Source organism: Oncorhynchus mykiss, chromosome 19 (assembly GCF_057628025.1).
Source record: "Oncorhynchus mykiss isolate SJ-2025 chromosome 19, ASM5762802v1, whole genome shotgun sequence".
Taxonomy (NCBI): domain Eukaryota; kingdom Metazoa; phylum Chordata; class Actinopteri; order Salmoniformes; family Salmonidae; genus Oncorhynchus; species Oncorhynchus mykiss.
This window is the reverse complement of record NC_143040.1, coordinates 48,639,871-48,664,578: the sequence shown is the minus strand read 5'-3', so window position 1 is coordinate 48,664,578 and position 24,708 is coordinate 48,639,871. Positions and strand designations below refer to the sequence as shown.

Genomic DNA, 24,708 nt, shown 5'->3' with positions numbered 1-24,708 from the left:
ATGGTTTCTATACCGTCTCTGGCTAGCATCACCGATTATATCACGTGAGGGATTTCATTTACTTCAGGCCAGGTTTATTTAGAGTAATACAGTATTTCCATCAATTTGAATGAAAGATTGTATGCACAAAAGTGCTGTCATTCAATCAAAACCAGAATATAAAACTGGGTGTCAGGAAGCCTACTGGTTGCTAGTTCGAATCACTGAGCTGACTAGGTGAAAAATCTGAGGATATGCCCTTGTGCATGGCACTTTACCCTAATTGTGCCAATGTCACCATCAATAATGTCTGAGCCCTGGGTGTGACGCCACTCTCTGAGGGTGTCTCAGGGGGAGAGGGATATGCAAAAAATAAATAAAAACGTTTACATTTCACACCACACACATACACTTGTACAAGTTACACACTTGCACATATGTGAAACAGGACAAATATAAGCACCCCCCTATTTATTAGATGTCTAACCCTCTTCTGTTCTCTTTTCATTCCCGATCCTAGAACAAATGACTGGGTTAGTAAAAGTATTATCATGACAGGTGGGGGGAGTGTTGTGGGAGTTCCTCACTCAACTGTTGCACCAAATCAAATAAAAGACAAACACTAAGGTGAGAGAATAGAAGATAACGTATTTAATGGAGTATCATGTGGTAGGGCCGCCTTTCTTCCAGCCTCTTCTCTCAGCAAGCGTTCTCCAGACGCTGTGGAAAGCCACTCTGCCCATAAGCAAGGTGATTGTGAAGTTACGTCTGTACCAGTCCCTGTCAATGAGATGAAGGGAGGGAAAAGAGACAACAATACTGTAATAAATAGGAGAGAACTCATTATATTCACAGAATGGCTTGCTTATGCACATACTAGTTTTACATATACAGCAATGCCTAGTTAATGCCTGGTTAAATAAAGGGTCAATAAAAAACTATGTTGACTCTGTGCATGAGTTATATCACATTAATTAATAATGATATTTCAAGACCTGCTATTGATAACCTGCTATCTCACCCCCCATTAACCAGTAGGAAGATACAGGGCGTCCTTTTGCACCTGTTTGATGAACTGTAAGCAATAGTTCCCAAACGTACTTATTGTAATTGGCATGTCTTATGCAGTTTTCATCCAGGAAATGTTTGTAAAAGACTGCCATTTCTTCACTGTTTAAAGCCCTTTTCCTTCCTGAGAAAATATAAGGAACAACAAACATTAAGACACATTCCAACCACCCCTGTCATCCATCAGTTTGATATCCTTCATAATTTCAAATCACAATATCAGCTAACCTTTCTCATCTCTCTCAGTCAAGCCTTTCTCCTTCAGTTGTGAGAGGACGAAGGCATCCTTCTCCTAAATGAGAAAACAGAAATAGCCTTTGAACAGAAACAAAGTAAAAAATAATCATTTAAAAAATGTCTACACTACTACAGTACTGGAAATATATATATTTATATATTTACCTCAATATTTGAGATCAGTGAAGTGCTGCCCTCTGGTGGACAAAATGTGTTGTCTAAATTCTAACCTATGCTATATTGGCCATATACCACAAACCCCAGAGGTGCCTTATTGCTATTATAAACTGGTTACCAATGAAATTACAACAGTACAAAGTTATTTTTTGCCATACCCATCGTATACGGTCTGATATACCACAGCCTTCAGCCAATCAGCATTGAGGGCTTGAACCACCCAGTTTATAATCTATTATAGCTAACTCAATACACATTTACTGATGGGTTTTTGCTTAGCAGTTACAACTTCGATTACATTTCATTTTGGGTACAATGAGGCTTACGCTAGCCAGAGACTACTGAAATTAAGTAAAATCAACAAGAAAATCACAGAAAAAGTGTAACAACAACAGCTGAGCTAAGTAGTAAATCATTTGTGATTGCACTACTGCGTTAGGTGTCTCTGAGATGAGTCAACAGATAATTAAGGATACTGTTGAGTAAATGGATAATTAAGGAAGCAAACCTTGTTGAAAGTGATATTCTGATTGGTCCAGAATGCATGGTTCCAATCCTCCGTCTCTTGCCTCAAGGTTCTAAGCTGCTTCTCCAATGCAGTCTCATTCTCAGGGATGTGGTATATGATTGGTCGCAGGTTTGACAGCCTGTGAGGGGGACCAACCCAGTCATGCTTAGATTCAGCAGCTGGGATGAACTGGGATCTCTGTTTAAAAGATAAATAAAACATCCTAAATCATGTTACTTCTATAAACAGACAGTACACAGCAAAGGGGATGACACATAAATAATAATAATAATAATTTTTTAAAGGAGCCCCCCTTTGCCTTGATGACAACTTTGCACACGCTTGGCTTTCTCTCAACCAGCTTCATGAGGAATGCTTTTCCAACAACCTTGAAGGAGTTCCTATATATGCGGAGCACTTGTTAGCTGCTTTTCCTTCACTCTGTGGTCCAACTCACCCCAAACCATCTCAATTGGGTTGAGGTCGGGTGATTGTGGAGGCCAGGTCATCTGATGGAGCACTCCATCACTCTCCTTCTTGGTCAAATAGCCCTTACACAGCCTAGAGGTGTGTTGGGTCATTGTCCTGTTGAAAAACACATGATAGTCCCACTAAACCAGATGGGATGGCGTATTGCTGCAGAATGCGGTGGTAGCCATGCTGGTTAAGTGTGCCTTGAATTCTAAATAAATCAGAGTGTCACCAGTTAAGCACCCACACACCATAATACCTCCTCCATGATTCACGGTGGGAAACGCACATGCGTAGATCATCCTTTCACCTACTCCGCGTCTCATAAAAACGACACGGCGGTTGGAACCAAAAATCTCACATTTGTACTCATCAGAACAAAGGACATATTTCCACCGGGCCTAATGTCCATTGCTTGTGTTTCTTGGACCAAGCAAGTCTCTTCTTATTATTGGTGTCCTTTAGTAGTGGTTTCTTTGCAGCAATTTTACCATGAAGGCCTGATTCACACAGTCTCCTCTGAACAGTTGATCTTGAGATGTGTCTGTTACTTGAACTCTGTGAAGCATTTATTTGGGCTGCAATTGCTGAGGCTGGTAACTAATGAACTTATCCTCTGCAGCAGAAGTCACTCTAGGTCTTTCATTCCTGTGGCGGTCATGAGAGCGTGATGGTTTTTGCGATTGCACTTGAAGAAACTTTCAAAATTCTTGACATTTTCCAGATTGAAAGACCTTCATGTCTGATGGATTGTAGTTTCTCTCTGCTTATTTGATCTGTTCTTGCCATAATATGTACTTCGTCTTTTACCAAATAGGGCTATCTTCTGTATACTACCCCTTGTTACAACACAACTGATTGGCTGAAACGCATTAAGGAAAAAAACTCCACAAATGAACTTGTAACAAGGCACACCTGTCAATTGAAATGCATCCCAGGTGACTACCTCATGAAGCTGGTTGAGAGAATGCCAAGAGTGCGCAAAGCTTTCATCAAGGCAACGGATGGCTACTTTGAAGAATCTGAAATATCAAATATTTTGATTTGTTTAACACTTTTTTGGGTTACTACATTATTCCATATGTGTTATTATTCTACAATGTAGAAAATAGTCTAAATAAATAAAAACCCTTGAATGAGTAGGTGTGTCCAAACTTTTGACTGGTACTGTATAAAGCAGAGTGACATCCTGCATACAGAAATCAACAATTCAATTCTGCCAACCCCTATTGGCCTTACCAATTTGCACCCTCTCTTTAGGCATGTTCACATTAGGAAGAGGCAATAGGATTCTCGGCAAATATTTTTGTAAGCAGGAAGTCACCCTATTGTTTTTGTTAAAAAAAAATTAAAAATGTTTTTTAAGTCGCCCTATTGTGTATGATGATGCCATGACTTGTTACTAGCAGTAGGAATACACTCCCTCCTGGACCCTTACACGAACTCTGAATTTGTCCTGCTAGGTGGCCTAAACTGGGACGTGTTTAAATCACTTTACCAAATCCTAAAGCAATGGTACTCCCTACATCGTTCTCAGATTATTACCAATCCCACAAGGCATGACTCCAAACACCCAGAAAAGGCTACTCATATCCTTCCTGTTTGGCCCTGTCCGGGGGTGTCCTCGGATGGGGCCACAGTGTCTCCTGACCCCTCCTGTCTCAGCCTCCAGTATTTATGCTGCAGTAGTTTGTGTGTCAGGGGGCTAGGGTCAGTTTATTATATCTGGAGTACTTCTCCTGTCCTATTCGGTGTCCTGTGTGAATCTAAGTGTGCGTTCTCTAATTCTCTCCTTCTCTCTCTCGGAGGACCTGAGCCCTAGGACAATGCCCCAGGACTACCTGACATGATGACTCCTTGCTGTCCCCAGTCCACCTGGCCGTGCTGCTGCTCCAGTTTCAACTGTTCTTCCTTATTATTATTCGACCATGCTGGTCATTTATGAACATTTGAACATCTTGACCATGTTCTGTTATAATCTCCACCCGGCACAGCCAGAAGAGGACTGGCCACCCCACATAGCCTGGTTCCTCTCTAGGTTTCTTCCTAGGTTTTGGCCTTTCTAGGGAGTTTTTCCTAGCCACCGTGCTTCTACACCTGCATTGCTTGCTGTTTGGGGTTTTAGGCTGGGTTTCTGTACAGCACTTTGAGATATCAGCTGATGTACGAAGGGCTATATAAATACATTTGATTTGATACTCTCATTGATGTTATCCTTACAAAGAATCCTAATCGCGATCACTGTTTTACAGCTTGTTTTCGTAATTGCTGCTCAGTGAAACGACCTGTCCCAGACGCTTGCTAAAAAAATAAACTCTTAATGACCTGGCCACTGTAAATTGGTATAGAATCAGCTTTATCCCCTCTGACGAAGACGCTTGTACCTTCTTTTTATATATTTTCCGTGGTATTGTTAACAAACACACCCCCATAAAGAAAATGATAATTAAAAACAGGTTCATCCCCTGGTTCGACCGACTCCCCTTCAAGAATTCCATTTGGATAAAGGATCGGCATACGCTAGGGCTGGGCGGTATACCGTATTTTATCATATACTGGTATTGATGCAGGGACCGGTTTGGGTTTTTACTTTACCTTCTATACTGGTATTTGAATGTTTGGTTTGTTAAAGGTGATACGCCATGTGTAATGTCAATTTGTATAGTTTACTTCGCTACTTGAGTCATCTTTCTTCGCTCTTTCTCTCTGTGCTGCTTTCCACACAGACCTAGCCCCTAACCCCTGTCACTCAAGGAGCGTATTTGTTGTTCCTCAACGAGATACTTGCGTTCAGTCTGCATGGGCAATGCAGCACATGCAACAATGTTGATGACAATGCTGTTTTCACTTTGCTTCTTAGTTGATTAATATTATCGTTCTATAATGACACTATTCGTTTATGTTTCTTACATCAGCAAACAGCTAGTTTGTATTTTCTTAGCTAGTTGCCCTAAATCTTGTAAGACGCTATTTGCTAGCCGCTAATGCTAATAGCTATCTAGCTAGCTAATACATTCACTAAGTAAAAGCAAACGTAGCTAGATAATACCAGTGATGGTGTTGACCTAAACTAGCATTTTTGTGCAACAGTATCTTCTAAATCAAAGAGGAATAGGTTAGCTATATGAAGTAGCTAAGAGAAAACATGCAAGGTAGCCAAAGCTTATAGGGTCCCCTAGGAAACACGTATCAACAATTTAGTTCCTACCCTGTCACAATAACTCCTCCCTGGTATTTTAATTCGTTTTCATCTCAAACAGTGCATTCAAATTTCCCACCATTTTATTCTAACTATAGAATTAGAACAGTAATTATATTTCCTTGAGTCCAACAGTTTTGCTCTAATTTGCAACATTTGGTTAAAAATAACTCTTTAGATTATTTGCCCATATCGTGCAGCCCTATGTGGCAGTGTGGAAATTATCTAAATTGAGCAGTGGTGTAAAGTACTTAAGTAGTACTTGAAAGTATTTTTACTTAAGTCGTTTTTTGGTATCTATACATTACTATTTTTTTTTTTTGACTACTTTTACTTCACTACATTCCTAAAGAAAATACTGTACTTTTTACTCCATACATTTTCCCTGACACCTAAAAGTTTGTTACATTTTGAATGCTTAGCAGGACAGGAAAACGGTCCAATTCACGCACGTGTCAAGAGAACATCCCTGGTCATCTACTGCCTCTGATCTGGAGGACTCACTAAACACCAATGCTTGGTTAGTAAATTATGTCTGAGTGTTGGAGTGTGCCCCTGGTTATCTGTAAATAAAAATAAATAAATAAAAATGGTGCCATCTGGTTAAGGAATTTAAAATAATTTTTACTTTTGATACTTACGTATATTTTATCAATTACTTTGAATGCTTAAGTATATTTAAAACCAAATACTTTTAGACTTTTACTCAAGTAGTATTTTACTGGTTGACTTTCACTTGAGTAATTTTATATTACTCAAGTATGAGAATTGGGTACTTTTTCCACCACTGCAGGAAATCCAGAAATGATAGGTGCTGAAATTAGTTTGGGTTGAAGTTGAATTGAACAGTATAAAACCATCAGAAAGGAGAAAGACTCATTGAAATCACTTAGAATGTATGTGTTGCCACCCTAGGATCACTTACTAATCATAAAGCATATGTAAAACTTGTATTATTCAAAAACTAAAAATACCATCCAATTATTTTTTTTAAATACCGTGATATAATATTTTGGCCATATCGCCCAGCCCTAGCACACACATACTCAGGCTGACTGGCTCTCATTCAGGCAAATGAGAAATAAGTGCACTTGGGTTAGTTCTAGAAAACGGTTAAAGACCTGGAGAATAAATCCTCCTCTTCACAGCTGCCCATGTCCCTTAATGTTGATGATGTGGTTATTACTGACAAGGAGTACATGGCTGAGCTCTTTAATCACCACTTAATAAAGTCAGGATTCCCATTTGACTAAGCCATGCCTCCTCGCCCGTCAAACATTTCCTCATCTCCCACCCCTTCTAATGCAACTAGCCCTGATGCTCCTGCCTCGCTACAAAGTTTCTCCCTGCAGGCAGTCACTGAGTCCAAGGTGCTAAAGGAGCTCCTTAAACTTGAACCAAAAGGTTTAGACCCTTTCTTCTTTAAGGTTGCTGCCCCTATCATTGCCAAGCCTCTCTCTCTTTTTTTAACCTGTCTCTCCTCTCTGGGGAGTTTCCCATTGCTTGGAAGGCAGCCTCAGTGCATTCTTTATTTAAATGAGGAAATCAAGCTGATCCTAACTGTTATAGCCCAATTTCTATTTTGCCCAGTTCATCAAAAGTGTTGGAAAAACGTGTCAATAATCAACAGACTGGCTTTTTTGATGTCTATAGTATTCTCTATGGTATGCAATCTGGTTTCCGCTCCGGTTATGGATGTGTCACTGCAACCTTAAAGGTCCTAAATGATGTCACCATTGCCCTTGATTCTAAGCAACGTTGTGCTGCTATTTTTATTGACTTGGCCAAAGCTTTTGATAAAGTAGACCATTCCATTCTTGTGGGCCGGCTAAGGAGTTTTGGTGTCTCTGAGGGGTCTTTGGCCTGGTTTGCTAACTACTTCTCTCAAAGAGCGTAGTGTGTAAAGTTGTCTCAGCCACTCTGTCACCAAGGGAGTACCCCAAGGCTCGATCCTAGGCCCCACACTCAGGAAGCTCTCTCATCCATTTATATGCAGATGATACAGTCTTGTACTTAGCTGGCCCCTCCCCGGATTTTGTGTGGAAACACTCTCCAACAAAGCTTTCTTAGTATCCAACAAGCATCCTCTGCCCTTAACCTTTGTTTTGGAGATGTTCAGAACAAGGTTATGTGGTTTTGGTAAGATTAATGCCCCTCTCCCCACTGGTGTGATTAGTACCTCTGAGGGTGTAGACCGTCCTACCCATGCTAGATTACTGAGACGTAATTTATAGATCGGCAGGTAAGGGTGCTCTCAAGCGGCTAGATGTTCTTTACCATTCGGCCATCAGATTTGCCACCAATGCTCCTTATAGGACACATCACTGCACGTTATACTCCTGTGTAAACTGGTCATCTCTGTATACTCATCACAAGACCCACTGGTCGATGCTTATTTATAAAACCTTCTTAAGACCTCACTCCCCCCTATCTGAGATATCTACTGCAGCCCTCATCCTCCACATACAACACCAATTCCGCCAGTCATATTCTGTTAAATATCCCCAAAACACACATATCCCTGGGTGTCTCCTCTTTTCAGATCGCTGCTGCTAGCGACTAGAACGAGCTGCAAAAAAACCTCTCAAACTGGACAGTTTTATCTCCATCTCATCTCATCTTCATTCAACGACTCAGTCTTACTGACAGTTGTGCTGTCGTGAGTTGCTGCTATGCAGTTGTCGTCTTAGGTCTCTCTTTATGTAGTGTTGTCTCTCATCGTGATGTGTGTTTTGTCCTATATTTTTAATCCTAGCCCCCGTCCCATCAGGAGGCCTTTTGCTAGGCAATCATTGTAAATTATTTGATTCTAACTGACTTGCCTAGTTAAATAAAATAAATACAAATTCTCATCAACCAACATTAGCAAACAATGCTTCTGGAGGTAGGTCTCTGAAACTCAGACCAGAGACGTGCAATAAAGAAGCACATGAAATCAACTCATTGATGAGAAACTAGCTAGTGAGTGGCCCACGCACCTTCACTGAGTTCCCTTGCTTTGTTGGTTCACTCGAACTGCACCGACGACTGGCGTTCGCTGATATGCGCCGCATATGCAATGGACCTAAAAGATTACAAGGCCACGGTGACCTCCGCAGAAAATATCCTGTCGTTTTTCCACTCATTTCAGGGCCTCTTCTACAACGTATTTTACAACATCGTCGATATTCTAGACGTAAGTAACATGAAAATAGCCACTATTTAGTTCGTCTGTGACCAACTTGCAACGCTACCACGTGACAGAGAACGTTCCATGTACTTCCTGTATTTAAATTAGGTTGGACGACCAAGGTATATCACAACGTCTTTCTGTTTACTTAGTCAAATTCTTTAACATAACCATTTGTCTGCGGAAGCGCGAGTGTAATTTATTAGCATTGTCCACATGTGTATTTAATGTAACGCCCAACACGGCTTTCATATATCTATTTTGGCCAGCCTGTCATTCCTCGTATTTCCACGATATCGACTAGATAGGATACAGTTAGTCAGAATTGTCCAGAATGTACTTTTCGTATCAGGTTATAAGAATTAACGTAGCAGTTTAGGAGAATTAGGTTAAGGTTAGGAAAAGGTTTGGGTTAACTAAAATGCTAAATTTTTTCAACATTATATATCAATTTGACCTTAACCGTATACCATCTAGCCGTGATCGCATTCGCCTTGAAAAAAAGCTAGTAGTAGCCAGCTAGCTGGTTGCTAAATATCAGATTGTGGTTGTGCTTGGTAATGTTTAGCATTATATCGATATTTTCCCTATTATGGCTGTACGTTGGTTATGCAGGTAAGCATGAGGACATGTAGCTTATCATATATTCCTGAACAATTATAATAGTAGCTATCCCTATTATTTCAAATTGATTTATTTAGCTAACACCGTTAAGATATCTACAACGTAGATACGTAGACATGCTAGCCTACATTTAGCTTGTACCTAAAAGACAACAAAAAATTACGCCACAGTAATGTTTTCATCCATATGTGTGGATTTATTGCACTTTGACTGACATGTTATGTTCTCAGAGAGCAAAATTGCTGTCAAGGGACAGGTGAGGTGATTGTGAGTCCTTTGTTGACCAGCGGTGCACTTGTTCCAAAGAGGATCATTGTCCCCTCCAACATTTGGAGCCCCGTTAAAATTCTACAAAAAGTAGCTAGCTACAGCTTTTCTTCCCCCTTCCATCACTGATTAGAACTTCAAAATAACTGGACAGGTAAAAGTAATCTGGTGGAGCCGGTGTGTTGACATGTCCAATCATGTGTCATCAGTCAGTGATTACTGAGGAAGGAAAGGTGCACTTTAAAGGAATTGTAATGATGCCTTTGGACTTTTGAAGATCGAGTTAGCAGTTTGACATCATAAAAGCGGGCGACTTCCTGCTCAGAATTACATGAATATGTTCAATAAGAAAACAGATTTGGCGATGTTGTGCACTACTGAGCACAATCCATGAGTGGGAAAAAGACTCTAAGGTGACTCAGATGGAGGTCTTATAGGCCTGTAGATGATGCTCATTTGAGATGGGAGCTAGAAGGTAACAGTCTAGGAACATACAGAGAAGGAACTGTCAGATGAGTCAAAATACCCCCGGAACGAGCCACACTGGGAGCCAAATTTGAAATACAATACATTGTATACAATATATTGTATACATGGAGCAGAGTGGAAAAATCGCATTAAAAAAAACAATTTAAATGTATTTTCGGAAGAACTGTGGTCACCATTCATGTAATACATTAAATATATAGTCTGCATAAGACTGAATTGGGGAGTTATTTCATAGTTTTTTTCACAGGTAGGCCTACATTATTTTCCCATTTCAATCTTTTAGCAACCATATTCTTGGAGTGACTGTTATGGGCAGAGCAGACCATCAAATATGCATTTAAATATTTTGATATGCAACCTGGAATTAAATTTAATAGCACCAGTGCTTCTACAGTGAAACAAATCTCACATTGGTGCCATTTGTGAGCGATGTTGTTAGGCTACATTGTATCGTTGTTTCTTCTTCAGAGTGCACTGGCAATAACAATTTCATTTCACAGAGACAACACGGGTTCTTCAACTTTAGCACTAGCCAATATCCACACATTTTTGAATGATCTGAATGAAGATGATGGTGAAGGGGGTGATTGAATTTACAATATACAATTGGGGTTGGCCTCTAACCAATTTGTTCCTGAGCTTGTAGCTACTCGGTGGGCCAGAACATATAGCCTACTATCTGCCCAATTCATATCCCCACATTACACATTTAACACATGGTTAGTGGGATAATCAATTAAATGACAATGTGATCATTTCGATCTGATTACAGTGGTTAATTCACCAATGTCTCTATTAATAGGCCTTTACCTACTCTATTAAAATATATTACAATCTTTAACAATCAATCTTTATTAATAACAATTGCAATAATGAAGCAGGTCAGTTATGCACTCTGATGTGTACGGCCAAGAGTTTCGATGACACGAGTGAAGCCTTATATAGATAAACTATCTTATGCAAGCATATACAAAACACGTTATCTTGGTATGTGTGTGGAGAAAGAGACAAAACTAGGGTAAAAGGTACAGATGTGAATTGGGCGTCTCGTTCTGTGGCAACAGATAGTTATTCTAGTCTAGTGAGTCAAAACAACAGGAAATCACTCTAGACAGTTTCTCTGAAGTAGATAAACGGTTTCCCATTTTGAAATGCAAGAAGCTATACAGCCTTAAAAAGATAATTCATTATACAAGCATTAAAGAGGTTTGACTAAAATTCCCCTTCCACAGGTAAGCCTACCTCTTATTTTTTAAATAGTGGTCCAACAAATCCCTCTTGTTAGTAAATTTGCCTACTCAACTTTCAGCACCGGGCGCTGCCCATATTGATTTTTGAAACCGCGATCCACATGGCTGCATCTCAACAAATATTTTTTCTAATTCATCCAATTGTATTCTATTCTCTGTTTTTACCATGGACCTATTCCCCTAATATTATAAATAAGCTTTCACATGTGTGTTTTACACTTTTTATCAAGCTGTTGGTGCTTGCTTCTATTTATGCCAAATCAGTTGACCGCTGTAGGTTGAACTTCTTGTTTCCTAACATTATTCTTTTACAATTTTTTGTAGCGAATTGAGAAGACCCTTTACCCATCATATCCTACATATGTTGATCAAAGCAGTGGTGGAGTGGCTTGTCTGTCCTGGAGATCATGTTGCGGGCTTTGCGCTGTATAGTGTGTTCTTTCAATCAGTTTAGATGTTGTGAAAAAATAAAATAGTAAGCGTATAGGCTACTCCAGTGACATGTAATACCCTATTCACTTTATTTTTATGCAAACCTCCAGAACATACATTGCGAAACTTGAAAGAACTCATGGTTCTCACGGTCAAGCAAAATTATACAATGTATCACTTGTACTCTCTGAAGAGGAAAGAATAATAGGATTTATTTGACCATTTAAAAAAAATATATATATATATATATATATATAATATATATATATAATATATATATATAATATATATATATATAATATAATATATATATATAATATAATATATATATATATATATATATATATAATATATATATATATATAATATATAATATATATATTAATATATATATATATATTATATATTATATATATTATATATATATATATTATATATATATTATATATATAATATATAATATATATATTAATATATATATATTATATATATATATTATATAATATATATTAATATATATATATATATAATATATATATTAATATATATATATATATATAAAATATATATATATATATAAAATATAATATATATATATAAAATATAATATATATATATAATATATAATATATATATATAATATATATATATAAAATATTATATATATAAAATATTATATATATATATATATATATATATAACCACACATGTTGATCCAATACATTTAAAAATCATTAAGGATAACACAACAAAGTTTAGAAAAGTATTTCCATTGTGGTCCTCTTAATACAATACAATGTAGCCAAACAACATCGCTCGCAAATGGCACAGATGTGAGTTTCTTTTCACTATAGAAGCACTGGTCCTCTTAGATTTTAATTCCAAGTTGCATACCAAAGTATTTAGGCTCATATGACGGTCTGCTCTGCCATTCCTCTCCTTCACACCAGGGCTGCCAACAATATAGGGTTGCTATAAGACGTAAATGGGAAAATAATGGACCTGTGAAAAAAACATAAAATAGTTCCACTACCATAAGATGTATTAAAGCTGCAATATGTAACTTTTTGGGGAACTGACCAAATTCACAGAAATGTGAGTTTTAGATCTGTCATTCTCATTGAAAGCATGTATAGGAAGTTTTAGATCTGTTATGTGCCCTATTTCTATACTTCCCATTCTTAAGTTTAGTTTATGCTTCTTTTGCTTTTGTACACCAACTTTAAAAAAACAATATTTTGGGTTATTGAAAATATATTTCACAGCGGTTTAGATGGTACAATGATTCTCTACACTATACATTGCTTGTTTTGTCACAAACTGAAATTAGGCAAACTATTTGAATTTTTGCAACCAGGAAATGGCAGAGCAATTTCTGCATATTGCACCTTTAATTGAATAAATCAAATCAAATGTATTTTTATAGCCCTTCGTACATCAGCTGATATCTCAAAGTGCTGTACAGAAACCCAGCCTAAAACCCCAAACAGCAAGCAATGCAGGTGTTGATGCACGTTGGCTAGGAAAAACTCCTTAGAAAGGCCAAAACCTAGGAAGAAACCTAGAGAGGAACCAGTCTATGAAGGGTGGCCAGTCCTCTTCTGGCTGTCCCGGGTGGAGATTATAACAGAACATGGCCAAGATGTTCAAATGTTCATAAATGACCAGCATGGTCAAATAATAGGTCTGGGACAGGTAGCATGTCCGGTGAACAGGTCAGGATTCCATAGCCGCAGGCAGAACAGTTGAAACTGGAGCAGCAGCACGGCCAGGTGGACTGGGGACAGCAAGGAGTCATCATGCCAGGTAGTCCTGAGGCATGGTCCTAGGGCTCAGGTCCTCCGAGAGAGAGAAAGAAAGAGAGAATTAGAGAGAGCATACTTAAATTCACACAGGACACCGGATAAGACGGGAGAAGTACTCCAGATATAACAAACTGACCCTAGCCCCCCGACACATAAACTACTGCAGCATAAATACTGGAGGCTGAGACAGGAGGGGTCAGGAGACACTGTGGCCCCATCTGATGATACCCCCGGACAGGGCCAAACAGGAAGGATATAACCCCACCCACTTTGCCAAAGCACAGCCCCCACACCACTAGAGGGATATCTTCAACCACCAACTTACCATCCTGAGACAAGGCCGAATATATGCAGCACGACACATCTCCTTCGCATAGAGTTGATCAGGCTGTTGATTGTGGCCTGTGGAATGTTGGCCAACTCCTCTTCAATGGCTGTTCAAAGTTGCTGGATATTGGCGGGAACTGGAACACGCTGTTGTACACATCGATCCAGAGCATCCCAAACATGCTCAATGGGTGACATGTCTGGTGAGTTACTGTATGCAGGCCATGAAAGATCTGGGACATTTTCAGCTTCAGGAATTGTGTACAGATCCTTGCGACATGGGGCCTGCATTATCATGCTGAAACATGAGGTGATGGCGGTGGATGAATAGCACAACAATGGGCCTCAGGATCTCGTCACGATATCTCTGTGCATTCAAATTGCCATCAATTAAAATGCAATTCTGTTCATTGTCTGTAGCTTATGCCTATCCATATCATTACCCCACCTTCACCATGGAGCACTCTGTTCACAACAATGACATCAGGAAACAGCTCGCCCCCACACGACGGCATACACGTGGTCTGAGGTTGTGAGTCCGGTTGGACGTACTGACAAATTCTCTAACACGAAGTTGGAGGCGGCTTATGGTAGAGAAATTAACATTAAATTATCTGGCAACAGCTCTGGTGGACAGTCAACATGCCATTTGCACACTCCCTCAACTTGAGACATCTGTGGCATTGTGTTGTGTGACAACTGCACAATTAGGTGGCATGTTATTGTCCCCTGCACAAGGTGCACCTGTCCAATGATTATGTTGTTTAATCAGCTTCTTGATATGCCAAACCTGTCACGTAGGTGGATTATCTTGGCAAAGGAGAAATGCTTATTAACAGGGATGTAACCAAATTTGTGCACAAAATTTGAGAGAAATATGCTTTAAGTGCGCATGGAAAATTTTGGGGATCTTTTATTTCAGCTCATGAAACATGGGACCAACACTTTACATGTTGCATTTATATTTTTATTCAGTGTACATTTAAATTGTGTTTTAATGCAATTTTGTCCCACCCTGCTCCATTTCAAATTTGGCTCACAGTGTGTCTTTACTTCCGGGCTATTTTGATGCAACTTGCAATTCCTTCTCTGTATGCTCCTAGGTCACAGTTAGTGATGCAATGGTAAAACAATGGGTGGATAAACGCTGATTGGGGTGCATTTACCCTCCACTAAACCACTGGTCATAGTGTTTACAAATATGGCCATTGGCCAAGGTTTTATTCAGGGTCACACTATCTCATATTCAGTAGGCAGCAAACAGAGAAGATACATGGGACCTATTCAGTTTCAAATGTTGTAGATACAAGCTAAATATGAACTGACACAATTACCTGTCATTCTGCATTACACACCATATGTAGGGGGCCCAAGACCGACCATCGGTCCTTCAGTGGTCAACCATCCTCCACAGTCCCCATGATGTGTCTACACTTTGCCAGTAGGTGGTTATGAATCATGGTCAAATTTTCCGATTCTATATGTCTTGGCCGACCAATTCTTGTAGTCTGTTCTAGGCTATACACTTCTGTCTGAATGTCCTGCAATATTATGTACTCCTGAATTTAAGCCCCTGGGCTGTAACTAATCCATTTTGTGTACAGGCAGTTTTACCTCTTAAATCCTGTATGGATATGGAAGTTGGCATAAAATATTTGCAAAAATGGAATCTATGTCATTGTGGTATTCCATCAGCACCTTAGTTGGTCTCACGTTTTTGCCAGAGATCCCAAGTGCTTTATATCCCATGGGAATACAATACATTTCAAATTGTTTTTAATAGGAATTATAACGTCAAACTCCTGCGCAACTCTGTATACGATCCCTTTGTACAGTCCACGGAAGACTAGTTTATGACGCGCGTGAACAAACCCTCTGAATTGGTGCGTGGGAGGGGCAACACCGCAGTGCATAGTGCTGTTGGACTGTACCGAGGAGAATCAGCCATTGAAAACAAATTATCGTTACATACCTACGTAAAGAGAAAAGATACGTATTTGGATGACACAACATCGATTATGATCATTGTTGGCTAGCTGATGGAAACGGACATCTTTAGAAATGTGCGCGAATGTCTTTGGCGCTTTGAAAAGGTGAGACATTTCATGCGCAGCTGGGAAGGTGGTGAAACATTGCTGGCGTCTGTTACATTGAAACAGCAACCTAGCAACTGACAGTTTTGAAAATACGTTTTGTCTGAGAGATAGGCCAGAGGCAGCACTGCAAGCCTATGTGGCGGTATGTGAGTTGGTGCATGCATTCTTTGCGGTGACACTGTTGTGTTTACTGCTATTTCTATAGCCATTCGGTCGGTAAGTAAATTATTAGATCGGCTGCTTACGATTACATAATGCTTAAAGCCCTCTGTAGTAGGCATGTAGTAACGTTACTGTAGATAGGCATGTAGTAACGTTACTGTAGATAGGCATGTAGTAACGTTACTGTAGATAGGCATGCATGCAATGCAAAGTATTTGCTCACTGGTTTGCTGCGTTTGAAGAGGGACTGTTCTAGAACTCGTATTGGAGAATGGGGTCTCTCAGACAATAAGCCTCACGGAGCATCACCTTACACCGGGGTTCCCCAACTGGTGATTTTATTTGCCCCCCCCTTTTCATTTTGTTTCATTGTTGGACATAAAATAGTAAAAACACCAGCAAATCAGCTTAAAGTGATTTACATTTAGGAAAGTTTTCCAACGCATAATAGAGAAATGGATGTGATCGTATACAAACGTAAGCAAGGTTTGAAACGATTGTTTTAGTCAAATGTTATGTCTGTGTGGGCTTCTTGCGGTCAATTTGTAGTCTACAAATGATTTGTAATTATGTTCCGGCCCCCTGACCATCCGCTCCCCCAAAAATTGTCCCGCAGCTGAATTTAGTTGATGATCCCTGCCTTACACAGCTCAATTGTAGACTACAGGTATCAATGTATTGATGACCTGGGTCTAAGATATGTAAACATATAAGCCATGTTGGCAGCCCACAGAAGACATCAAGTTTGATCTGTTTGCTCTTATCGGGTTCTGTGTCGGGCAATTTTTGATTTGTAAACTGTTGGTCTCACAGGTAACCTAAGCCGTTGCCAGAAAAGGGGCATTTGCCGGTGGCATCCTGGTTTGGAGACCTTTCCGAAGACTCAGAATGTGGTCATAACAATGTATGTCTCTTCCTGATAGGCTACCTCTCTCTGACATTCAGAGTGAGGTTACATATCTGGGAGGTTTGACTAGCTTTTCGGGTTTTATTTATTACTCATCCTAAACGGACAGCAAAATTAAATGTATGCTGTTTTATTCAATGTACCTCATGTAGATAGGATTTTGTTTGCGAAGGTCTAGTTGTCGATTTGTGTGGATTCGGCCCATGGTCGTCACCATGCTTTTAGGTAGGAGTACAATAGCAGCACAGTATTATTTGAGATAGTCTTTCATACTACTGTGTCTGGTTATATTAATTCAAAAGGCAGCAAGTAGCCTAGTGTCTCTAGACTCTCTCCTGAGGCCTGTTCTGGAAAAATGAAATCATTTTCTCTTTCATTTCTTGTTTAACCTTCAAATACCTCTTGTCCTTTCTGTGTCAATCCATTTCAATTCAGCAAGCCATGACACCCACCCACCGTGCTTCTACACCTGCATTGCTTGCTGTTTGGGGTTTTGGGCTGGGTTTCTGTACAGCACTTTGAGATATCAGCTGATGTACGAAGGGCTATATAAATACATTTGGTTTGATTTGATCTCACATTATTCTCAAATCGTTTCTGTAGTTACAAAAATAAGATTCCTACAACATTATTTATGATGAAATGTAATTTGATCTCTGATATACAATTGAGCTATAATTGCACCCAAATTGACCATTTTAATTTATAGGATTCATATACTAATCAGTAAATATAATACCTAACATCTTATTTTGACAACTTTTTTTGTTCAAAAGCTACCCACTGATCCCACGCACCCCACTCCAATCCCAACACAACAGTGAGTATACTGTATCAGTTCTCTATGTTTAGTAGTATGGAGCTGCGGCCCTGAGTATTGTTTCTTCATCCTATGTAATGTATTCTCAGTGAATTCGGTGATGGTTTTCTTCCCTTGTTCAGAGAAATTTGTCATTGAAGTTATGTTTGTCCCATCCTACATCCTCGTATTGCCAGGTCTGACCACTAGATGACGTTGCTCCTGCTAATAGGTGAAAAGGGTTGGAAGTTTCCCCCTCAATGTTAAAGGGATAGTTCACCCAAATGACAAAATAACATTGGTTTCCTTACCCTGTAAGCAGTCTATTCATAGGTTGCACCTCCGTCACTTAGTCACGTTATGAACGTTCTCAAGCCGCTCTCTATCAGTGGTGCCCTAAAGTGGTGATCAGCCCATTCATTCTGGATGGAGGCTAACGGTTTAATCTAAATTACACTATAGTGCCTGTAAATACAATGGCATTGCAAAAGTAGTCATATTTAGTAGGAAACAACTTTATCAGCATTATCATGTCATCAAATTTACTTTAGACAGATGGTAATGTTGTCATTTGCTATTAAAGTTTTATCCAGCTAAAATCCAGTGGCCTCCCCTCAATCTTAGCTAGCTAATGTTCTACTGCATCTAAAGTCAATATGTTGACCTCAAAATGATGACAAAAGGTTTTCCTACTAATTATTTGCCTCCTTCTGAATTCATTGTATTTCCAAGCCACTGTAATGCACTTTTGATTAAATCTTCATCAGCACTCATTGATGATGCATTGAGTAGAATGCTCAGTCGGGTATCAGTCCAAAACAAATGTTCAAAACAATATTTTGACAAAACATGCAACCAATGAATTGATAAGGTATGACATCAACCCATGCTTTGGTTTTGTTGGCCATGGTTTCAAATGCTACATTTTAAGCATTTGTGGCACAAATCCAATTCAAGTCAATGGTACCTATATTAGCATTTTCACACTTCATGTTTGCCACAAATGCAAAAAAGTTAGCATTTGAAACAGTGGCCAGGTAAACAAAATAATGGCTTGCTGTCATACATTGTCCATAGACTGCTTACATGGTAAGGAAATCGATATGTCATTTGGGTGAACTATCCCTTAAACATTGAGGGGTTCTTAAAAAAAATAACTTAAAAGCTGGAACAGCACCATTTAGTGGTCAATAACCTGGTATTATCAGGATGTGAGATGGGACATATAAACCTAACAACGTCAATGACTAATTGAACAGGGAAAAACAAACCAAAACAAATTCACTGAAAATACATTACATAGGATGAAGAAACAATACTCCAAGCTGCAGCTCTATACTGCTTGTCAAACACAGAACTGATACTGTATAGTCCTTGTTGGGATTGGTGTGGCGGTTCCGTGGGAGGCTTTTGACAATTTCTTTGGATTCTTCATGTCTTACTCAGTGTTAGAAAAAAAAGTTTGGTCCAAATCAAATGTTAGTTCCTATATTTCTTGAATATAATACAATTAAATTAAAATTGGCAATTTGAATGCTAATCTTATCCGTTACTAGCAACAAAATAGGTTTCAGAACAATCGTGTGGCGTGTAGGAGAATACTATAAGCCCTAGGCCTATATTGTCTCAACTGACTTTTTCCAATGGCTCTTCTTAGGTTTTGACTATAGCCTATATGTAGTATTGTCTATGTCACACCGACATTATTTGAGGCTTTTCATTTGGGTTTATTATCTGAGTGGTCTTGCAATGTAACCAATAGACATGTTTTCCTCGGGACTGTTTAAATGGACCCTAGTAATCCCATAATGACTGCCAAATCGGCACTCTCTCTCACCATAATCCCCTTTTGGAAAAATCCCTCATATGGCGAACAACAGTGACACACTGTCTCTTTAAGAATGAGAATAATGACCTGTCTATTGTGACATTACAGACACATCACTGTGGAATAGCAGCAGAGGAACCGCCTGCAAATACAATATTTTGAGAGCCTCTCAATCTGCAGTGTCTGGATGCCGATGGTGCAGAAGTTAGGCTACTGGTGTGTTCTTCTGAGCCAGCTTGATCATACCTGAGCCAGCTTGATCTTATTCATTGAGTTTTCCCTCTGGAGTTTTTGTAAGTAGTGTTGTTGACTATTTTATACAATTAAGGAAACAGTCATCTTTGAGTGAGAGGAATTAGTTCTGTTGGGTGTCATTTTCAGTCCTGCTCAGACGTTCTTTGAAGAATGTAACTCAATTATGGTTATTTCGGACCTGGGGTGTAAAATGACATTGTTGTCGCTGCAGTAATCAGACTTAGTTCAGTGGTGTTCATTAGACAGCCTTGGACATAAGCTGAAATAGTAGCCAGCACGGTGTCTAGAGCTGTAGCCTACTTTCAGTAAGGAGTTTAATGATTGTCATGCTAGTGTTATCATTGAATGTTTTAATTTATTGCCTGTTTTTATGCATGCATAATTCTTGTTGGTTAAACAGTCACACTAACAAATTGGTATTGTACTTTGATCAAGTGCATCAAGTTCATTTAAACCTCCAGTAACTATTTGTTCTTTGAGGTAATAACAGTGTACAAAAGCGTCTTGTTCATTCTTGTTTTTATTTTGGGTGGAGCTTGGAAACCGCAGGCAGCTTAGGTCAACATTACATAATGGAAACAAGAACACCTGGCCTAACATACTGAATTGGATAAGCCTCATACACTCATTTTAAAGAGTGTAGATTTTGCCTATGAATGTGTTTAGTTATGAACTTTTGTTATTGCATTTGTGCTGTGCCTGTTTTGCAGCTTGTTTGGAAAGCCCTTTGATGGTGGAAAGAGGATGGACCATGGCAGCCAGCAGCAGCAGCAGCACCCAGCCATGATACGGCTCTATGAGGTCCAGCGGGAGGTCCAGTCTCTGGGCCCTCAGGTGTGCACCTTCAGCGGGTTGAAAAACGAGCGGGAGTATCGGCGGCTGGAGCGCGAGCTGACCCGGCTGCTCCTGGAGGTCGACCAGGTGGACACGGAGGGCAGGGCAGACCTACAGGGGGCACGCAAGAGAGCAGCCCAGGAGGTGGAGGGGCTGCTGCGCTACCTTGAGGAGAACGCCACCCACCCGTCCCGCCTGGCCATCGAGGAGCTGAGCCGGGAGGCCCAGGGGCTGGTGGAGCAGGGGGTGGTGGAACCACAGCGGGCCGGGGGCACAGCAGAGATCAGTGATGAGCTGGTGGATGCTGTGCAGGAGCTGATACTGAGGCTCACCCAAGTGAAGACAGGAGGGAGGGTGCCCCTCCGTAAGGCTCGCTATCGGGCCCTGACACGACTGTGTGCCGTGCAGGACGTGATCGAGGGGCGCACGCGCCAGCAGACCCTCCCCCTGTCAGAAGATACACACGTGGCCGTGCAGAGGATCAACCAGGTGATGGTGCAGGTGAGTGGGGCGCGCAGCCAGCTGGTGGCACTGCTGATGGGGCTGAGTGGGAGGGATAGCTGTGCCCACCTGTCCCGCGTGCTCACTGAGCTCCTGGTGGAGCTGGATGCCCTCGATGTGTCGGGGAACGCAGCGGTCCGGAACTACCGCAAACAGGTGGTGGAGGAGATCAACGGTCTGCTCAAACACCTGGACCTGGAGGGAGAGGGAGACGACACGCGCAGGTACACAGCTTTACTACAATTACAAATAATAGTACAGAAAGGATACAGTATGTATACAGTAATACAGTATGCATGTGTGTATACATGCTTTCAGGTACATCTTAGCTCAGAAATGTGATGTTGTATACATCTTTCTTTTTTCAGGTATGACTTGGCGCAGAATGACTCAATCCGTCAGATTGAGGCTGTTCGGGGTCGGGTGGGCCAGCTGCGCGGGGAGGTCCTGCGACACTGTGGGGTGGGCGACCTCTTCAGGCCCAAGCCTGAGCTCCAGAGTCTCCTCACACACCTGGACCAGGTGGACACGGCCCGTAACCCCTGTATCCGTGAGGCCCGCCGACGTGCTGTGCTGGAGGTCCAGGCTGTCATCACCTTCCTGGACCTCCGTGAGGCCCTGATCTGCCGCCAGCCTGGCTCCAACGAGCCCCCACAACACAGGGCTGTGTGGATGGTCCTGGGCAGCCTGTCAGACCTCCAGGCCCAGGTACTCTGCTTCAACGGCAAGCGGGCCGACAAGAGCTACATATTGCTTGAGGAGCTTCTAACTAAACAGCTGCTGGCCCTGGATGCAGTTGACCCACAGGGTGATGAGATGACCAAAGTAGCCCGCAAGCAGGCAGTCAAGTTTGCCCAGAACATCCTCAGCTATCTGGACATGAAGACAGACGAGTGGGAATACTGATCCACTGCAAAAGACTATACATAGCTGAAGTATGCGTACGCCGACCTATTAAATTGTATATATACACTGGTGTATCATCACTCTAAGAGTTGGGGTCTGTACATTTTGACTAAATCCCAGAATGCACTGCAGCAGCGCTTTTGGTCTCTTTGTTGTCATTGTCGCTGGCCTGTGGGTAAAAACAACAACCCAAGAAAATTTTTGTGAAATACAATTTGGAGAAAAGTGTTATGACGTGCTTTTGAAAGTTTATTGAGCATCTTTTTGAAATCTACTGTATGTGTATGAGTTTTGATCAGTGTTGTTGTGTGGTTGTAAAGCCTGCGGCCAAAAGCACTGAAGCCTGTTATGGTGGTGGTCAGAGTAGTTAAGATCCAGTCACGTCATCTGTTTTTCAAAAGCAGGAGTGGGACTAGAGCAATTACATCTCAATGGTATCCATGTTTTGCTTGACTACTTTGGAGGTCAGTTGTAAATTAACTCAGCCAAACGATGTCTGTGATGTCTCAAAATACTTCTTTACCGAGATGAACAGAGAGTGTACATCAGCACTGTGAGACAAGATCTTCACCTGTTAATTTTGCTTATCCTCTGCTCTCTTTCTTCCTTTAATCAACACTTCTGAGGCAAACTCCCCATAACCATGGCTGGACACACCAGTCTCTGGCAACTGTTCAGGTGACAAATGAAAAGGAGAGCTTCTTCATGGCTTTACCCACTGTCCTACAATAATGAGGATGGGCATGGAACTCAGTGAAGTTAAACGGCCTGTGAGATCCTTTGTCAACTTGGAGGGTTAGTTAAAGGCCTAGTTATAAAGAATGAATATTTGTAGACACGATAAATTACTATGTTTGTCTGTAATTTGTAGCTAAATGTTGATTGTGACTTGTGTGTTTGCGAGGCTATATCTTGTCTGCATTGAATTTAGTGAAGGGGAAAAACAGAGTGTGGAGGTGGTTTTGTTTTTGTCTGTGACTTTTCTATTGTCAGAGGAGTATGTCTGGGAGCCCTGGTGAGGGTCACTGATTTTTACCTTACTATTATTATAGCTGTTGACAGTGATCACAGTGGACAGGGCAGTCTAAAACCGCTTCAGCAGAGGTAGGGAGCTATTAGTAAAAAAAATCTGTCTTTCCTTCCTTTCACCCCCCTTCTGGTGTTTTTATCCCAAACAAAGCAACCCCCACCATACTCCACACACAAGCTAGGGAGGGACTGGCTGCTACCTTTTACAAAAGAATCCTGAAGGCACAAAGACCGGAAAAAGCACTAAATGGGGGACTGAGGAGCACCTAGGCTATTGTCACCGTGAGAAATTTGCACTTTTTACAAATTTTCAGTATTATACCTCAACTGTTTGTAAATTAACCCCTGCATGCCTGGTAGATAGCCCTAAGTACTAACAGAGCATAAACAGTCCTCAGTTAACTCCCACAGAACTCCCAGACTCTCAACATGACAGGGGTTATTCAACCCTTCCCCTGCTGCTGTTGAAAAACATATGGCACAAAAACAGTGAAATCCAGCTACACGGACATGGGATGTCTGACTCATAAGTGAGATAATGATTCGATTAGACAGTGTTCAGTGTGGCCTTCATGTAATGGGTGTTTGTTCACACAGCAAACCTAATGCTGTCTCAAAACAACCAACCCTGCCAGATCAGAGGCTAACACTAGCTACTGTTATAATTCTCCTCTTGATCTGCTCACGTACCAGTAGGTGTGATTATCAACACACAGTTGCACACAACCTTCCAAAATTGAACATACCTCTTATCTGAAAGCAATGCAAGGTGTTCTATCTGAACCACGTATGCATCAGTTGCATCCAGTGTTTGAAAATGCATTGAACATTTTAGGGGTAGAATGTATAATTTTGTCAGTGAAGAATACCAAAGCTGATTTATTTCAAGGAAACTTTTTTATGTTCTTTACTCTGTGGTGAACCTTTTGGTTTGCTTATTTTGGCAGGAATGTGTATGTGGGGTACAGTATTAAATGTTTTAATTTGACGATCTGTTTCTCCAGTCGCCTTTGACTAAGTGGATTGTGACAGGCTCTGCTGTGTTTCTCATACAAGATGCACGTGTACAAACGCACACTGAGGTTTAAATGATGTGTGAATGCTTCAATAATAGGTTTGTTTGACTTTTTATTCCCACTCCAAAATAAAAAAAAGGTGTGTCCCGGATCTAGTTGTGTAAGTTATTTTTATTCCTGGTTTTGCCGTTCCCATGACAACACTATCATATGAGTAGACCGGTTACAAAACTCCATGTATAAAAACAACTACAATTTGTTAACCTTCAAAATATCAATAATATATTTAGAAGAGTTTACATTGGGAGTAGTATATCTAGCTAGATTTGTACTCCCAATCTGCTTTTAGTCTGCTACAGATTTGAAAGGCCAC

The 24,708-nt window shown here is 40.5% G+C and overlaps 2 protein-coding genes across 9 annotated transcripts; one reads left to right on the top strand and one right to left on the bottom strand.

The window, feature by feature from the left end:
- Positions 1 to 607: 607 nt before the first annotated feature.
- Positions 608 to 9,022, bottom strand: coa8 (cytochrome c oxidase assembly factor 8). Its single transcript, XM_021574236.3, has 5 exons — positions 8,618 to 9,022; positions 1,970 to 2,167; positions 1,276 to 1,339; positions 1,081 to 1,171; positions 608 to 759 (listed from the first exon to the last, which is right to left on the bottom strand). The coding sequence occupies exons 1-5, from the start codon at positions 8,762 to 8,764 to the stop codon at positions 642 to 644; spliced, it is 618 nt and encodes a 205-aa protein (XP_021429911.3). The 5' UTR covers positions 8,765 to 9,022; the 3' UTR covers positions 608 to 641.
- A 61-nt stretch (positions 9,023 to 9,083) lies between these two features.
- Positions 9,084 to 24,486, top strand: LOC110497819 (BAG family molecular chaperone regulator 5). 8 transcript variants are annotated; one of them, XM_036954780.2, is made up of 5 exons: positions 15,882 to 16,095; positions 17,074 to 17,164; positions 19,903 to 20,087; positions 20,760 to 21,608; positions 21,753 to 24,486. In XM_036954780.2, the coding sequence occupies exons 4-5, from the start codon at positions 20,794 to 20,796 to the stop codon at positions 22,288 to 22,290; spliced, it is 1,353 nt and encodes a 450-aa protein (XP_036810675.2). In that variant the 5' UTR covers positions 15,882 to 16,095; positions 17,074 to 17,164; positions 19,903 to 20,087; positions 20,760 to 20,793; the 3' UTR covers positions 22,291 to 24,486. The 8 variants fall into 8 exon arrangements, with proteins under 8 accessions (XP_021429905.2, XP_021429909.2, XP_021429910.2 ...); XM_021574234.3 differs by lacking the exons at positions 15,882 to 16,095; positions 17,074 to 17,164 and adding an exon at positions 9,195 to 9,423; XM_021574232.3 differs by lacking the exons at positions 15,882 to 16,095; positions 17,074 to 17,164 and adding an exon at positions 11,259 to 11,420.
- The last annotated feature ends 222 nt before the right edge of the window (positions 24,487 to 24,708 follow it).

Coding starts and splice junctions, on each gene's coding strand:
- coa8 (XM_021574236.3), bottom strand. CDS start 8,764: ATGAGTGGAAAAACGACAGGATATTTTCTGCGGAGGTCACCGTGGCCT. Junction 1,340..1,969: donor AGAATATCACTTTCAACAAG/GTTTGCTTCCTT, acceptor TTTCTCATTTAG/GAGAAGGATGCCTTCGTCCT. Junction 760..1,080: donor AGACATGCCAATTACAATAA/GTACGTTTGGGA, acceptor TCTCATTGACAG/GGACTGGTACAGACGTAACT.
- LOC110497819 (XM_021574229.3), top strand. CDS start 16,064: ATGTGCGCGAATGTCTTTGGCGCTTTGAAAAG. Junction 16,096..20,759: donor GTCTTTGGCGCTTTGAAAAG/GTGAGACATTTC, acceptor CCTGTTTTGCAG/CTTGTTTGGAAAGCCCTTTG. Junction 21,609..21,752: donor GAGGGAGACGACACGCGCAG/GTACACAGCTTT, acceptor TTCTTTTTTCAG/GTATGACTTGGCGCAGAATG.